Genomic DNA, 17,880 nt, shown 5'->3' with positions numbered 1-17,880 from the left:
GCAAAAAAAGAAAAAATGCTTTATTAAAGCAAATATTCTCACTGATATCTCACTGATTTTAACAAGACTGTAAAGCTCTGAAGTATTCACCTAGTTACCTTCAAAGAGGAATTATTTTCTTGAAACTAAGCACATAGAAATATTTCTATTTTTAGTTGTCCATGAAACAAAAGGAAGGTATCGTTTCTAACAAAAATAGCAGATAAATCAAGAGATGAAAAGAAAAACCATTGAATGACACTGAGAGGTCATTAATAGAATTAGGGCAATTTTGATAGGTAGGTGGCTAGAAATAGGTGGAGAATAGCTCAATCAATTTTAAAAGCTTCTCTCAAATAAGGAAATAGCTAGAACTGAAATTAAAAGATGGGGTAGGAAGGCTATGGTGTAAAAAAATCCCTTCTTCTACATTGTTCATGGTAATACAGACTGATCCTCCTCTAATGGAAATTTGTATGGCAGCTCTCAAATATTAAAAATAAATCTACCATATGATCCAACAATTTTACTCCTAGGCATCTACCCAAAGAATGCAAAAACACTAATTCTAGGGGATATATACACTCTCATGTTTATTCCAGTTTACAACAGCCAATTAATAGAAATAAGTGCCCAGGGAAAAGTGAGTGTATAGAGTGGATCCATTACACAATGGAATATTCAGTAATTTTTTTATAAAAAAAAGATGAAGTCTTTTCATTTATGATATGAATAGAACTAAAGAGGATTATGCTAAGTGAAATAAGCCAAAAGGAAAAAAGACAAATACCAGATGGTTTCACTTACATATGGATTACAGAAGGAAAAAAACAAAAGGTAAGACAAAATCAAATCAACAACAAACCATAAAAGTCTGAGTGTAAAATTGAGGCTACCTGAGAGGGTAAAAAAACAGAAGGATGTAAAGCATGGTATGGAGAGGGTCTAATCAAATATGGTAGAGGAGTACTGGAGTCTTGGTGGTTGTTAACATACATCTGAAGAGTCATGATACTATACATCTGAATTACATAATATTGTACACCAGCGTTATTCAAAAAACAAAAGTGACATAGCATCAGGAAAGGTTCTGAGATTTCTTGTACTATTAAGGAGAAGACCAAGACTAGGTATAAGCCTAGTTTTTATTTTAAAGATTTATTTGTTTATGAGTATGAAAACTGGGGTACAGACCAGAGGCATGGGGTAGGGAATGAGAGGATTCACCTGAGAAAGAGTGGGGAACAGAACAGAAAGGTCTACTGAAACACAAAGCTGAGGGAAGTAGCTTCAAGGAAAGAGACAGTCATGGTCATTATGAAGGTCAAGACACTTTTTTTTATAATTTGGTGATGTTTTTGCCTAATATTTTTCCTCAGTTGAAAAAGTAGTATATAATATTAATAGGAAAAAGAAGGAAGCTATTAATGATCATACTCAGTGATTCTAATTTTTCACATTTCCTGTGAGCTTAGCTTTTATTTTATTGTCCCAACAGTTTGTTGATGCTAGGTTCACTAAGAACACATTTTCATACTTCGCTAGTAAGTATAATCATTACGAATACAATCAAAATGCCTACTGAATGTATATAACTTTTCTGATATTCCAATACAGAGAATAAATAATTTCAAATTGGCTTTACGAGTGGTTTGAAAATGCCTGCGTTCGTTTTTTGGATAAAAGTCTTCCTGCTACAAACGTTGATTATTATGCATAAGTATTCCAAGAGAAAACTGTTGGTTTGTTTTTTGCCTTTAAAAATATGAATAACGGGGCCCTCCCTGGTGGTGCAGCGGGTTAAAGCACTACACTAAGAAGCTTAAGCCACTTCCGCATGAGTTCGATCCCGCCTGCCCCGGAGGAGATCCACATGGCGTGGCAGACCTCTCCTGACCCGCCCGCTGCTCCCCTCAGCAGTGTACTTCGTCGATCTGCCTGTTCTGCTCCCCACACTGTCTCTGGTGAATCCTCTCACCCTCCGCATCTCTGGCCTGTACCCCAGTTCTGTATAATAAATAAAATAAATCTTTAAAAAATATATATATGAATAACTTCCACATTTTTACAAACCTAGCAGTTAATCAGAAATAATTTAAAGCAAGACCTTAAATAATCTAATACTCAAGTCATATTACCATTCAAATAAACTGAGCATACAAAGAATTCTTACTTTTTCACCTTGGTTTTCCAAGTCCTTCCATTCCAAATGTTTCCTCATTCCCTCTCTCCCACCTGGCTCTCAAGTCTAGCTTGTTCACTTCTTTCAAGTAGTTGTTTCTTCAAGACTCAATTCAAATATTGGATAATTAAAAACCTCCAATATTAAACTTTTCACAGAGCCTGTTTTTAGTTTTCTTCTCTACATCATCCTTATTTTTTCTCATAATATCAAATTAGGGTTAATTTTATTTTTCTGTAGACTCCTCTAGGAGGATATTTAACTACCTGAATTCTGATTTTACATATAAATTTTCACTTTATTTTAATACAGTGATCTAGCTAGTCTATATTAAGTTCAAAATAATTTCAATTATATTATTTAAAAGTTTATTGAGAACACAGGCTGTCTCCTCACTAAAAGAAAAATTTCCCCAATGCACAAAATGCAACTTTTTATAAAACAGGTGCTTTCCCTAACTAAATCACAAAAAAAAGTCTTCATTTAAGTACCTAATTTTTATTCCTAAGAATCACAGAAAGTTTCTAAATCTAAGGAAGGTTTTTTTAAAAAAAGATAATCTGAGAACAATTAAAATTTTTGTCAATTCTTGCATAATAAATATACTTTTCTACAGTTGACAAATTTTAACCTTTTCATATCAATTGTCATGATACAACTACAATGACAAAGAGAATTATAATATTTGAATTATAAAAGTTCCAGCAAGTTTCCTAAAGGTTTAGAAATAAGTCACCCCAGTTATTTAAAATAATTTCCTAAGCTTCTTTTACTGAATCTCTTAAATTCTTTTTTTTTTTAAAGATTTATTTATTTATGGATACAGAACTGGGGTACAGGCCAGAGGTGCAGGGACAGTGAGAGGATTCACCACACATAGAGCAGGGAGCAGAACAGGCAGATAGATGAAGTACACTGCTAAGGGGAGCAGCGGGTAGGTCAGGAGAGGTCTACCACACCGTGTGGATCACCTCCGGGGCAGGTGGGGATTGAACTCATGCAGAAGTGACGTTAGATTCTTAGTGCAGTGCTTTAACTCGCTGCGCCACCAGGGAGGGCCCAAATCTCTTAAATTCTTAAACTAAAAATAACAAGTTAGAAAGACTTCATTTCTTTAAAAAAAAAAAAAGTATGCTGAATTATAGCTAAAAATATTTCTCCGTTTGGAACATCTCCATACATAAGACCTAGGAACTTAGTACAGACTTCATTAATCCATGCAAATACCTCCAAACTGGTTTCTCTATTAACAGTTTCATCTTTGACCAAAATACCATTTTAAATATAAAAAGCATCATAGCATGTCAGTTTAAAAACATTTGGTGGAGATCTGCCTTTATGATATTGAAAACTATAAAACCTTAGGTCTTTAGCCCTTAAGTTAGCTACAGATTTTTCATAGATGACTTCACTAAATTAAGAAATTATCCGTACTCCTAGTATGCTAAGAGTTTTATCATGAACTTTTTCACATGGTTTTTCTGTATCAACTGAGATAATAGTATGGTTATTTCTACTGCAATCTGTTTATATGGTGAGTTACAATGGTTTATTTTTAAATGTTGAACCAGCCTTGTATTGCTAAAATATCAACAGATTCTAAATAATCATGTTGTTTTATCCCTTTTAAGTTATTGTTGGACATGACACATTAATATTTTGTTGAGAATTTTTGAATCTATATTCATGAAGGACACTGATCTACAGATTCTATTCTGTAATTTTTTTTCTTAGTTATATTTCTTGGGGTAAAGCTGCTTCACATCATTGTATCTGCTTTGGGGGCTGAAGGCTCAAACATCTACAAATATTTTTCATACCATGTCCCTCATCACTAGTGCCCCAATAATCATCCATCAAGTTTCAATAGGCTGTCTCCTGCCCAAATTCCCATCCAGCCACTCTCCATTACTAGTGCCTCAGTTTTGCATTCAGATGTCAAAGGTTTGTTACTGGCTTGGTTTTAACTGATATTTTGTTTTGTCTCCCTATAATCCACATACAAGTGAAACTATCGCTATTTGCCATTCTCCTTCTGATATATTTCACTTAGCATGATCCTTGCTTTTTGCAGAAGCTATACAACTGATTTATATCATGTAGAGCATATAAATCTCTAAATAAAATATTTACTTTGCTAGATTCTAATATCACTCTGGTTTCCATTAGCTAATTAGTTACATAAATTATGAGATAGGTTGATATTACATTAAAATTTGTAAAAATAAAATAAAATAAAATAATGTTTAATAAACATGGAAGTATACTTTCTTCTCAGGGTGTCTCCTTAATAACATGATAGGTTCAACATTTTAATCAGAAATTTGATAAACCTCGTCTGTAGAGTTTATAATGAGAAACCACAAGCCTCTTGAAATGTAAACATACAGCTCCTGAAATAATTCAAAAGTCTTTCAGGATGTATACAGGATACTATCATAAAGAATATTTATCTGTCTTTTAAGAAAGAAAAGAAGTTTTAAATGTTATTTGCTCTGCTTTTCTGCATAAATGTGTGAAATTCTGCCCAATCTTTGTATTTTCTCCTGGACTACCAGCATGTATATAATCTGATATGCATACTCAATTAACAGTGATGTGTTTGATATGAGGGAGTCTTTGTTGGCAAGATTTTTAAATTTTATAAACCTATGTTAGGATTAACTTTTTAAAACTCTTGTAACTGTAATCAGAGTACTTTAATAAATATAAATAGGGGCCCTCCCTGGTGGCGCAGAGGGTTAAAGCACAGCACTAAGAAGCTTAAGCCACTTCTGCATGAGTTCGATACCCGTCTGCCCCGGAGGAGGTCCACATGGTGTGGCAGATCTCTCCTGACCCCCCGCCCGCTGCTCCCCTCAGCAGTGTACTTCGACAACGATCTGTCTGTTCTGTTCTCCACTCTGTCCCTGGTGAATTCTCTCACCCTCCGCATCTCTGGCCTGTACCCCAGTTCTGTATGAATAAATAAAAATCTTTAAAAAAATAAATATAAATAGGGTAATCTTTTTTGTAGTTACAGACAAATTATCCCCACATGTAAGGTAATGGTTTTAGTCAAAAAGAATAAAATAGGCTTATAGTTTATAATCGGTGATAAAATTAATCAGTATACGTTTCATAGCTACTTTTAGTAGCAACAGACATAGTAGAAACAAAATGTAACCCTTTAACAACAGATAATTGCATGTGTTGGTAGGTAGCATAAAATTACTCTGAGCAATGTTATATCTGAATAAAGTAATAAAGCAAATATATCTTGCAAAAGTAAGTTAAATAAGGTCATAAAGGAGAGAAGACATAATCAACATACAGTACCTATGGACTATATTTTTTGTTGTTAAAAAACATTAAGATATTAAGGTACATAAAGATAAATATTAACTAAGAAATTAATATCAACTATAAAATCTTCAATAAGAAAAATAAATTTTTACCATCTTCCCAGCAATTCTCCCCAAGAATACAGGATCTTCTCAGGACAATCTTTAGACACATCCCCTGTTCCACTTGAGAGTTCATTATCACTCTCTGTAAAATAAACACACACAAAAGAAAATCAACAAACATATATTTCATTATATTTTGTATTATAAACAAGAAATGTGTCTAATACAAGACATGTATTTATACCATTGCACTAAGAACAATAAAACATTAACATAATTTATGTTTAGAGTTTAAATAATATTTCAGCATCAGCTATGAAAATTCTTGTCTACCATTTACATAGTATGGAACTGAAAATAGAAACTCCATTTCTAGAAATTTATAATTCAAAAAGGTGTATATCAAAAGGGTATATGTAAGGCCCTCCCTGTTGGCGCAGCGGGTTAAAGCACAGCACTGAGAAACTAAAGCCACTTCCGCATAAGTTGGATTCCCGCCTGCCCCGGAGGTGACCACATGGCGCGGCAGTCCTCTCCTGACCCGCCCGCTGCTCCCCTCAGCAGTGTACTTCTTCCATCTGCCTGTTCTGCTCCCCACTCTGTTTCTGGTGAGACCTCTCGCCACCCTGAGCCTCTGGCCTGTACCCCAGTTCTGTATGTACAAGTAAATAAATCTTTAAAAAAAAAAGGGGGGGTATATGTAAAAGGATTTTCATTATATTATTTCTTACAGTAATAGGAACTAAAAACTATCCAAATCTATCAAAAAAAGCTTAATCAACTAAAATATTAATATAGCCGTTCAAAAGAATATTATTCAGTAGTCTAAAAGAATTGGGTAAATTATGTATACTAATGTAAAATCATTGAAAATATATAATTTTGTAATTAATAATGAGAAACAATTTTTAAGTTTGGCTTTATTTTAGTAATTAATATTATGTACAGGGTTATAGATACCTACAATAAAAAGCTATTAAGAATATACCCCAACTATTAACAATAATTGTTTCAGTACATTACAATAGCTTATCACATAGTAGGCACTCAACAAATATTTAGGAAACATCTCTCTCTCACTTTTAAGTTTTATATTCCTATACTATATCATTTACAGTAAGTATATGTAATTGTAAGTGGGGAGGTAAGACTGTAACTGTTTAAATAACCCCCGTTGCCATATGAAGAAAAACCTATTTTATTACTATAACCTCATACTAATGAGCTATAAAAATTATCACTGACAGGCCCTCCCTGGTGGCGCAGCGGGTTAAAGCACAGCCCTGAGAAGCTGAAACCACTTCTGCATGAGTTCGATTCCTGCTTGCCCCAGAGGTAACCACATGGCACAGCAGACCTCTCCTGAACTGCCCGCTGCTCCCCTCAGCAGTGTACTTTGTCGATCTGACTGTTCTGTTCCCCACTCTGTCTCTGGTGAAGCCTCTCACCGCCCCTGAGCCTCTGGCCTGCACCCAGTTCTGTATGAACAAATAAATCTTAAAAAAAAAAAAATTATCACTGACAAAGTACTTCGCTTTCCTGAAAAATCCCTCAAGATATTTCCTATTATAAAAAGGAAACCACAACTGTGAATACTTAGATTAGCAGAAGAAAACTACAAGGAGAAGGAAAGAAAATGAGTATACTAAGGTGAAACCACATCCCTGAAGCCATATCCCTGTGAAAGCACATTTGACAGCAAGTTATGGGTCAAATACTCCAAGTTATGCCAGCATTAGATCATATCTCTAGTGAGATAGTCACTAATCACTTATTGAGAAATAGAGAAGTTAAATAATAAATGATGGAGAGATAGGACTCAATCTTGGTTTAAATTCAGAGTCAAAACACTCTCTCCTGATAGGTTTTCCAACCATGTTTTTGAAACTATTGTCATTTAACAGATACTAGTCTGTGTGAACTGCCAAAACTTAGTAAATTGTGAAAGCCAGATTAATACGGGAAAAGTAAAACATATTTAAAGCAACACACCCAAAAACATTAAATTGGGAGCAACAAACTTAATATAGGGGCTCTATGGATATAATCCTGTTGAAGCTCAGAAGAATAAAGATGAAATCAGTACTCCAGTGATCCCAAGAATGTTAGCCAGATCTACAGTGCAAGTCAAGAAGAAAGTAAGTGGGGAGTAGAGATAGTCAATGTAGGTTTTTCTTTATTTAGTATCATGAAATACAGGGTGGCTACAGTGTGATATAGCTAAAGTGCGCTGCAGGGTCAATTCAAGAATTGCACTTCTTTTATCAAGTACCATTCCATAGAAAACTGGCAGGCTTCTCTTTTTTATTATTATCCACTGATTTTGAACTTACAGAAAGCAGAAAACAAGTGTACAACACCAAAAGATACAGTAGATGTAAATTTTTAGATCAAACAAAATAAATATGTATGATAACTTCAATCGAAAGAATTTAAGATCTCTGTAAACTGGTGATTCCCCGTCTTGAAGTAAAAAAAAAGTCTCTATTAGCAATATTTCTCATCTCAAAGTAGAGGAAATCACAAATTACATGACTTCTTTCCAACTAAATTATCACCAATGCCACTCTGAATCTAATTACAAAAGAATTACAGAATATCAACTTATAAAGAGGAAAAATATGTATACATATGCAATGTTTTTTTTCAAACAGTTAAAAATATGAAATGTGGCAAATGAGCACAAAATCTCCACTTTTTCTTTCCTATTCAAATGAAGGAATAATCATAAAACAAAAAGCTGAAAGCAAAGGGATAAAATATAACTTGAGGATTTCCAGATTTTCCCCTTAATTTTCTTTGTGTGTGTGTTTTTTTAAACACTTGCTAAAAATAGTACAGGTAACCACAGCTATAAACTTTTCCAAACACATCAGAGAAAATAAAACTTTACTAATAGTGAAAAAATTGAAGGAACATTGATCTGTATAAAGATACTTGCAAGCAAGCAAAACAGAGTTAGTTTGATTATTCAGTAGTAAATAATATGATTTGGGGGACCCAAAACACTATGTACACATTCATCTGATATTAAATATAATACAAATCTCTGACTACTCACAAGACCAATATTTCATACACATGTACTACAAGAAATCTAACATACACATGTAAATCATCCTAAAGTAAAAGATCACATTAAATTTCTTAAATTTTATAACATTTCCCATCATCAAAACTAAGTGATTTACTATAGAGACTCAAAGTAGAGGAAACCACAAATTACATGACTTCTTTCCAACTAAATCATCACCAATGCCACTCTGAATCTAATTACAGGCTTCTAATTAATAACTCCTGTAGTTGCTAAGGATTAAGGGATTAATAACAATGTATCATTAATCACTGAAAGCTGTCAACAATATCCAGGAGAACTGAGGTAGCCAATATACCTTATCTCAAGGACAATGAACATTAAGCAAATTGCTTCTTAACTATGAGACTAGCATATTCTAGTATATTTGTTGGATGGGGTAGGGGCAGTGTGTATGTGTATGTACTTCATTTTACAGTTTTCTTGGATATTAATAAATTGTCAATTTACTTATATGTTTTGTATTTCAGCATTTTTTGAAATGTTTTTTAATTTTCTATCCATTTCATTAAAAACTACTTTATTGAAGTTGACTGACATAAAAAGCTGTAGGTATTTTATCTATACAACATGATATGTAAGAGGGGTTAGTATATCCTTACCATAAAAAAATTTGAGCAGTGTCTATCTGAATATATACTCTGTGACTTTTTCAAAATAAATTACTGGTGGTAAAGAAAGAGACATGTTGGCAGACAGATTTTAAGAAAGAACATATATAAATAGCTATACTAAGGACTTCTTTGAAAACATTTAAAAGGGCTTTTTATTTTATTTTTTAATGTATTTATTACATCATCCTTCATTTTTGTACAATGTAAGATTTCCCCATGAAATTCCCACCACCCATACACTCATGCACCATCACCATAGTCCCTTGTGTTCTTCCTACCCTGTCCTGATAAAAAAAAAAGGGGGGGGGGGGCTTTTTAAAAGGAAGTCAATTAATTAGAAGAAAAAAAAAAGGCAGATCACCTTCTTCAACAGAATATAAATCTATAAGAATAAGGGCTCACAAAGTAAAAAAACAACAGAGAAACAAGGAGGTAAGAATTAAAACTATGTCATATTTGCATTTATATTCTCCTCCTAAGAGTTTAATGCCTCTGAATATGAACCAAACTGAGTCACTGAGGAATTTAAATAAAACAAGATAAAGACAAAGAATCTACCATCTATCTAACTGTATGTGTGATATGTATGTGTGCATATATGATTACATACATGCACATTTCTATATGTGTATGTTGAAAGGGAGAGAAGGGCAGAGGGAGGGAGAAAGTACATGCCAAAATTCTAGATTCCAAAAGAAAAGCAGGTGTTCACCATAAGCCACATGGTTAGCACAAGTAATTTAATTTAATAAGCAAAGTGAGCCATTGTTATCAATAAAGTACCCTCCAGAAATCTAAGTTTCCCCATATCACCTCTAAGGCCAAACTTGAATGCTGACTTTTCTAAAGGTTGTAGTCTGAAGCTTATGATATAACTACTTCTGCAAACTTACCATGTATCACCTATCCTAATTTCCATTAAGAAATTTTTAAAACAAAAATATGTTATTCTTCTCTGACTAACATTTCAAAGAGATTTCCATTCATTAAACAAATATTTACTTAACACTTGCCACATATGAGGCAACAGAAATTTAAAAAAAAAAAAAATACCATCTGCGACCCTCCCTAGTGGCACAGTGGGTTAAAGCGCAGCACTAAGAAGCTAAAGGCTCTTCAGCGTGAGTTCAATCTCCACCTGCCTCGGAAGGTAACCCACATGGCACGCTCACAGCTCCCCTCAGCAGTATACCTCATCGATCTGCCTGTTCTGCTCCCCACTCTGTCTCTGAGGAATCCTCTCACTGCCCCTGCACCTCTGGCCTGTACCCCAGTTCCTGTGTGCATAAATAAATAAATCTTTAAAAAAAAATACCACCTGCCCCATAGGAACTCACACTCTAGAAGGTGAGAAAAATAAGCAAAAACAGGATCATGTCTATGATAAAATGATCTAAGAACTGAAGTAGTGTGTTCAAAGAACTACTACAGCAAAAGGGTAGAAACACTAAGACTGCCTCTGCAAGTAAGGAAAGAAAAATTCAAGCAAGAAAAAAAGGGCTACTTAAGTTAGAAGTGATCAAAGAACATCTGCAGAGGTAACGAGTCTTGAGCTGAGTTCAAAATAATGAGAAAAAGATGCTCACAAAACTTTGAATGAAAATACCTTCCTACCAGAGAGTGACATAAATATAGCTCTGAGAAGATTCACTTGAGGGAAACTGCTAAGTACTTCACATATTTTATGTATTCAGCAAGTGGTAGCTACAAGCACATCTTGTCTTCTACGCATATTAAGCTAACTATTGAAGAGGTTATATGTATAAAAGTCCATACCAGTAGCACATCTGTATCTCTCTTACTCCTTTACTCCCCACCCCCCCCAAAAAAATTATTTGATGTAGAAGGTTAAAAACAGGTACAAATAAAGTGAAGTGAAAATCAATTATCCCAATTATTAAATCACTCAATTACTTACTAAGCATTATATGGCCAAGCTTTAAAAGGTAAAATAAACATGCCTTTGAGGAATATACAGTCTAGGAGAAAAAAAATTAAATGAACAGATATATGACAACAAAGCAAACACATGCTATAACAGAAGTAGAAAACAGAAAGTAAAGGTTGGGAAGGGGTAGAAGAGCATGCCACAGATCAAACACTTAAGTTCAAACAACATATAAATAAATGAAAACTGAACTTTCATTTTCCCTAAAAATAAAACAAAGAGGGTCCTCTCTGGTGGCACTGCGGGTAAATGCAGCACTAATAGTTAAAGCCTGAGTTCGATCCCTGGCCCCGGAGGTGACCCACATGGCACAGCAGACCTATCCTGACCTTCTCCGCTCAGCAGTATACTTCGTCAGCGTGTTCAGCTTCCCACTCTATCTCCGATGAAGCACTCACCACTCCTGCACCTCTGACCTGTACCCCAGTTCTGTATGCATAAATAAATAAATCTTTAAAAAATAAAACAAGAAAAGTGAAGGACTTTGTACATAACTCTTACTGATAAAGGTTAAAACAGGATTTCAATGAGAAACACCTTTTCCTAAGCTATCTTTATACAAAAATAACCTAAGTAACAATTTATGTCACCCCCAGATCTTTTTACCACACCTGTAGAATATCACTTATACAAACCCTTGATTAAAGCAGAAATACAGCATCAGCGTGATATAAAAAGATAATTAAACTACTGAAAGGCCAACCTGAGTTACAGATAGCTTTCGAACGGTCTTTGATGGTCCATGAATAAGATTTGAAATACTAAAATAACAAAGTATTAATGTTTTCTTTGAAGAGGACATTCTGAATATCAATTGTGTGCATTTTCAGAATATATAGTTCAGACTCTTCAAAACTAGATCATTAACTGCACCTGTGATCTAAATGTGAGGAAGAGAAGATCATGCAGTCCACAAACTACATGCAAAAGTCCAAGAGACTTCCATGTATTCCCATTTGGTTTGAAGGTCAGTGAACTTCAGCACAGGTGATCTTCCATAATCAATCATAATCAATGTTTTGGTTTTTTTCTTCCTTACATCATTTTATTGTAGCTCAAACTCATGAATGATACTTTCAATACACACGATGACTTTTTACCTGAGGACACATGCTGAAGTAACAAAGCACTCTCACATATTGAGATGTCATTCTATATATATTATTTCATTTTGAAAAGGTCACATAGGATCTGATTTCATACTCTTTTCATGATTGTATTTATTGCTTACATTTCTTTGCTTTAAGATTATGGAAGAAGGTTCAAGATGGCAACATAAGAGGAATCTAGTATCACATTTTCTTATGGACACAACAAATTTTCAATTATAGATGGAATAATTTACAAGGAGAAGACCTAAAAACTGGACAGAAATTGCAAAGCAAAGGATAAAAGTATACACACACCAAAAAAAAAGTATACACAAAGATGAATAGGAGCACACTCTCACCAAAGAAGATTCCACCTCCACCTCCCATATGGAGATTCATGATCAAGAGGGATTTTGAAGGTGTGGAACTTTTGCCTGGTGTGCAGGGGAGGATGTATTCTACTCTACATCAGACACCGCAATCTTTCACTTCTGCACAATAGAGATGAGCCCCTAAAGTCTCAGGGTTGAGGGCCCGCAGGAAAATGTCCAAGGGAATCAAAGAACTGCAGGAAATAGAAAATCACCCTAAAAAGCCACCATATAAGCTCACTTGCCCCAGGATCCAGCACAGTAACACTAGCCTGAAAACTGCCCAGCGCATAAGTGAGGGGAACTCATGTATCACTCTTAACTTCCTGAGAGGTAGGAAGTTTTTAGGACAATCCCTAAATCAGAAACATTGGCAACCATCTTCTAAATACTTTCATGAAACTTTATAATTCCAATGTGGAAAAGTAACAATACCAAACCCTCTCCCCACTCTACTAGACACTGTCAGCAAGTTCCACTGAGAGGCTCAGCATACTCAACTGCACAGAAATTCCCAGCATCCAGAATCCTAATGACGCCATTGAAAAAAAAAAAAAAAAAGCTGTTGGAGATAATAAACATACACTAAAACTGCAAATCACAAAATCCACATACAAAAATGCATTTCATTTCTATATACAATGAACATAAAGAGAAGTTAAGAAAAACCTACCACTTATAGTCACAAAAAAACAAAATTCTAGAAGAAATTAAGCACTGAAAACTGTAAGATACTGTAACAGGAAATGAAGAAGACAGAAAAAAAAAATAATGAAAGACATTCCAAGCTTATAAATAGGAAGAATTAACATTGTTAAACTGGTCATTTTACCTAAAGCAATATATTTAGGTTCAATGTAGTCCATATCAAAATTCCAATGTCTTCAAAGTAGAACAAACAATCTAAAATTTGTATGTAAACAGAAAACCCAGCCAAAATAACCTGGAGAAAAAAAAGAGCAAAAATGAAGATACCACACCCTGAGCTTCAAACTATATTACAAAGCTACGAGGTCAAAATAGTATGGTACTGTAATAAAAACAAAGAAATCAATGGAATAGGTTGAGAGCCCAGTTATAAACCCACACATACATGAACAACTAACTTATGGCAAAGGCACCAAGAACATACAATGAAGAAAGCAAAGTCTCTTCAATAATGTAGTTGGAAATACTAGAGAAGAAGTGCAAAAGAGTAAAACTAGGCCACATTCTTATACCATACACAAAAACCAATTGAAATATGTTAAAGATTTGGATCTAAGACCTAAAACCATAGTATACACAGAAGAAAGTATACATGATAAGTTTTCCAACATCAACCTTTGTGAATGCATCTCCAACAAAAAGAGAAACAAAAGCATTATGCAAAGCAAGTGGACTAGATCCAACTGAAAAATATCTGCTCAGTGAAAAAAATCATGTATAAACAAAAGGATGAATAGAAGATATTTGCTAATCATCTATCAGACAAGGGGTTAATAACCCTAATTCATAAACAACTCATAACTTAACAAATAAACTCAGTTAAAAAATAGATAAAGGAACAAAGTACACATTTCACCAAACAACTCATCTAGATGGCCAACAGACAAAAGAAAATATGTTCTTGGCTTATCTTTAGGGAGGTACAATTTAAAACCACAATGAGACAACAATTCACAACTATCAGGTGGCTACTATCAAAAAGCAAGACATAGTAACAATTGGCAAAGATGCAGAGAAAGGATGTGGGAATACTCATACACAGTTGATAGAAATATCAACTGGTGCAGCCACCATGAAAAGCAGTAACGTTACCCAAAGTATTAAAAAATCTACTACTATACTTCATCTCTTGGTGTTTACCTAAAGAACATGAAAATACAAATTCAAAAAGATATCTGCATTCTTATGGTCATTGCAGCAGTAGTCACAATAGATAAGATATGGAAGCAACCTAAGTGCCCATCAACAAATAAATGAAATATGGTATATAACTACTTCAGAATGGATTACCACAATGGATTACCACTAAGCTACTAAAAAAAAAAAAAAAAAGATAAAATCTTGCCATTTGTACATGAGATGAACCCTGTAAAAATTATGTTAGATGAACTAAGTCAGATAAAGGCCTGATTTCAGTCAGAAGAATCAAAGCAAATGAACAAACAAAACAAAATCCTTATGTCAACAGAACAGTAGTTACCAGAAGAGAAAAGCTCAGGAGAATAGTTGGAAAAGGTAAAGGTGGTCAACTAGAAGGTGATAGATGGAAATTATGCTTTTGTGGCATGTGTGGTATAGTTTGTAGAAAGAAATGAGGTGTGAAATTGTACTTTTTTTAAAATTGAGATAATTTGAAAAAATAAGTTAAAAAAATAATAATAATAATGCCCCACCCCTCACCCCCCAGCCAGTTGACCCCAAATGGCTCAGCAGAACACTCCTGTCTTGCCCACTGCTCCTCTCAACAGTGTATTCGTTGATCTGCATGTTCTGCTCTGGTGAATCCTCTCACCATCCCTGCAACCCAATTTTGTAAACATAAATACATCTTTTTTCAAAAATAAAAAGTGACATGAGCCAGCACACTAAATGTGATTTATCTGAAGGTCAAACACTCCTTAAATTCAAGCCACAATTCACAGTTCTGCTCTGCCATAAAAGCTGATTGTTGATCATATTGAAAACAATGGGAGCCTGTGGATAATTCTGTCATTAAGATTTGCTATTTAACTTTTGCCAAATATTCTCTTTTTAAGAAAAGTACAAAGAATAAAATGAAACTTTTCTTAAACTACAGTTATACTTAACTAGATACATTACTATTATAAACATTCAACAGATCTTGCTTTGGGGAATGAACACTAGTATTTTCAAGAGCTATCCATTCTAACTGAAATTCAGCTAGTTTTTCTCCAAATATCAATACCTCTGATATTTTACATTTATTTTAGCACATTGATTTCCATCTGACTGTAAGCTCTTTGACAATAGGATCTAATCTGAAATAATGCAGTGCCTGGCTTGTAAATCTAGTTGAGTATAAGAAAGACGAAAGAAGAAATCTGGAAAGAAAGGACAGTGGTAGAGAGTGAAGCTTAGGAATGGTGGATGCAATATGACTAACACTGGAGAGAAATAAAGGTTATAGAGAGAGAGAATATTATAAACACAATCAAGCAGGTTATGGCCTAACAATTCTAAAGAGACATGAAAAATCTAATATCCTCATTTCTCTGACGTAAAATTTGCTTGAGGTTTTGTACAAAGAAGACAAATTAAAGCTCTAATTACCTAAAATCAAACTTCAGTTTTATTTTTTAAATATCCTATAAAAAATTAATGCCCTCAAATGGGTACCACTTCAAATTTTTATTGACTAATTTGCCTGTCTCTATGTACAGTACAATGAAAATACTCACAGTAGTCTTCTGGGCAGCTCTCTGCTGACATACATTTTACAAATATTTACTCCAGTCCCATACTAAACCAGTATAGTATTTTTAGCACTAAGTTTTCAGAAAGCCTTAGCTTTCTTCCTGCAGTTAGTCACTCAAATCCCAATGCCATATTCAAATCATTAGAACACCACAATCCCTTGCTGTGATAAGAGCCATAATTTCCACAACTGAAAAGTTAAGCTCTTTCCTCTACATACGAACTGCTACTAAAGAGAATGGCCTACGAATTACCCTTATAATCTTTCTGTAAATAGTTAACACCCTCGTTTCAGCTAAAGGAGTTATTTACATAATACAATTACACTGTAATCAAGGTCTTAGTTTCTGGCCTTGACACTACCAGTATATCTCAGGATCTCAGTTTCCAGAACGATAAATGAGATAGTACAATAAAATTAAATTCAAATAACATTTATTGAGTATATTCTGTATGTTAATTCATAATGCCCAAGTTACTCGAAAGTTCAAATTTTAAGTATTTTAATGAGAACTCAACAACTAGCATCCTCCCCTTTAGAGCTTTTCTCAAACAACTACCCCCACCACCCCACAAGGACTACCTACAGACATGCATTTGCTATCAGCAATTTTTGGCTACACTTCAAATCCCATAATGAGGATTATTTAAAAAAAAAAAAACACAACTTAGTTATTCAGTTCCCACCTGACACTGAAGCAGTGCCTGAGGAGGAAAAGGAGGAGTAAAGCAAAATTTAAGAATCAAAAATAAGTTTTTAGCAAGAAAAATAGTCACAAATTGTGACCTTGGGCAAGCTGACTGACCTTAAGCTTCAATTTTCTTGTATTAAAAGAAGGATAAAATATTGTTAGTAGGACTAGTGCAAAAAGCAGATAATTTTCAAAGTGTTTCATACTTATTTTTCACTATAATTAATAACTAGAAAGTGGAATGAAGTCCTGTGAATCCATTACTCAATCTGTTTTCACAGAGACACCTGTCGGTAATAAGGGATTCCTATTTCAGGAAAGGCCAAGCAGTAGATGACTCTCAGATCTTTTCTAATTTCAAGATGCACTGGCAAAATGTACTTATATCATCATCACCAAGTGTGTAAATGATCACACCAACATAATCGCTATAGTTTTTTCATCTGATCTTAATCACCAAGTTGACAGCAAATGCAAGGTTAGGTGACCATGCAAGCACTCCCAGAGTCTCCAAAGGGCGCTCTGCTTAACTGCAGACCATCCACTACTACTTATGGGAAATAAAGGTCCAGGCTAGAGACGCCTCAGTCACAGTAAGAGCAACAGTCATAAATGCTGATAATACGTTGGGCATGGGTAAATGTTCTTAGACGTTAACTCCTATTATTGTTATTATCACATCATAACAGAAGACTCCAAGGATAGGCTTTTAGATACCCTATTGCAGCGCTGGCAAGGCACAGAGCAGATTCTCTATTATGCAGACAGACAGGCAAGTAAGTCCTGAAGCGGGCCCTCCATGGTGGCGCTGCAGGTTAAAGTACAGCACTAAGAAGCTTGAGCCACTTCCACATGAATTCGATGTGATGTAAATCAACACTATCTCAATAAATACAACTTTCTGAAAAAACAATTACCTCACTTATCCCCTACCAAAAAAAAAAAAAATAAGTAAATAAGGTTTCACTTTAATAAGAGCTCCAGGTAATATATGAGCTTGAAAAGTACTTTTTTTTTTAAAGATTTATTTATTTATTCGTACAGAACTGGGGTACAGGCCAGAGATGCGGAGGGTGAGAGGATTCACCAGAGACAGA

General features: G+C 34.4%; 1 protein-coding gene across 3 annotated transcripts in view; it reads right to left on the bottom strand.

Moving 5' to 3' along the window:
- Window positions 1-17,880, bottom strand: part of RABGAP1L (RAB GTPase activating protein 1-like) — a 521,731-nt gene that overhangs the window by 374,899 nt on the left and 128,952 nt on the right. For 2 of the 3 annotated variants that reach the window (XM_004688498.2, XM_004688499.2), the window contains exon 12: window positions 5,599-5,692. The exons of the other annotated variant lie outside the window; for it this stretch is intronic. In XM_004688498.2, the coding sequence (XP_004688555.1) occupies window positions 5,599-5,692 (94 nt within the window). The remainder of the gene's footprint in view (window positions 1-5,598; window positions 5,693-17,880) is intronic. 3 annotated transcript variants of the gene reach the window in all.

This window comes from Condylura cristata, unplaced genomic scaffold, assembly GCF_000260355.1.
Source record: "Condylura cristata isolate star-nosed mole 26May11 unplaced genomic scaffold, ConCri1.0 scaffold00024, whole genome shotgun sequence".
Classification (NCBI taxonomy): domain Eukaryota; kingdom Metazoa; phylum Chordata; class Mammalia; order Eulipotyphla; family Talpidae; genus Condylura; species Condylura cristata.
This window is presented reverse-complemented; position numbering and strand designations above follow the sequence as displayed.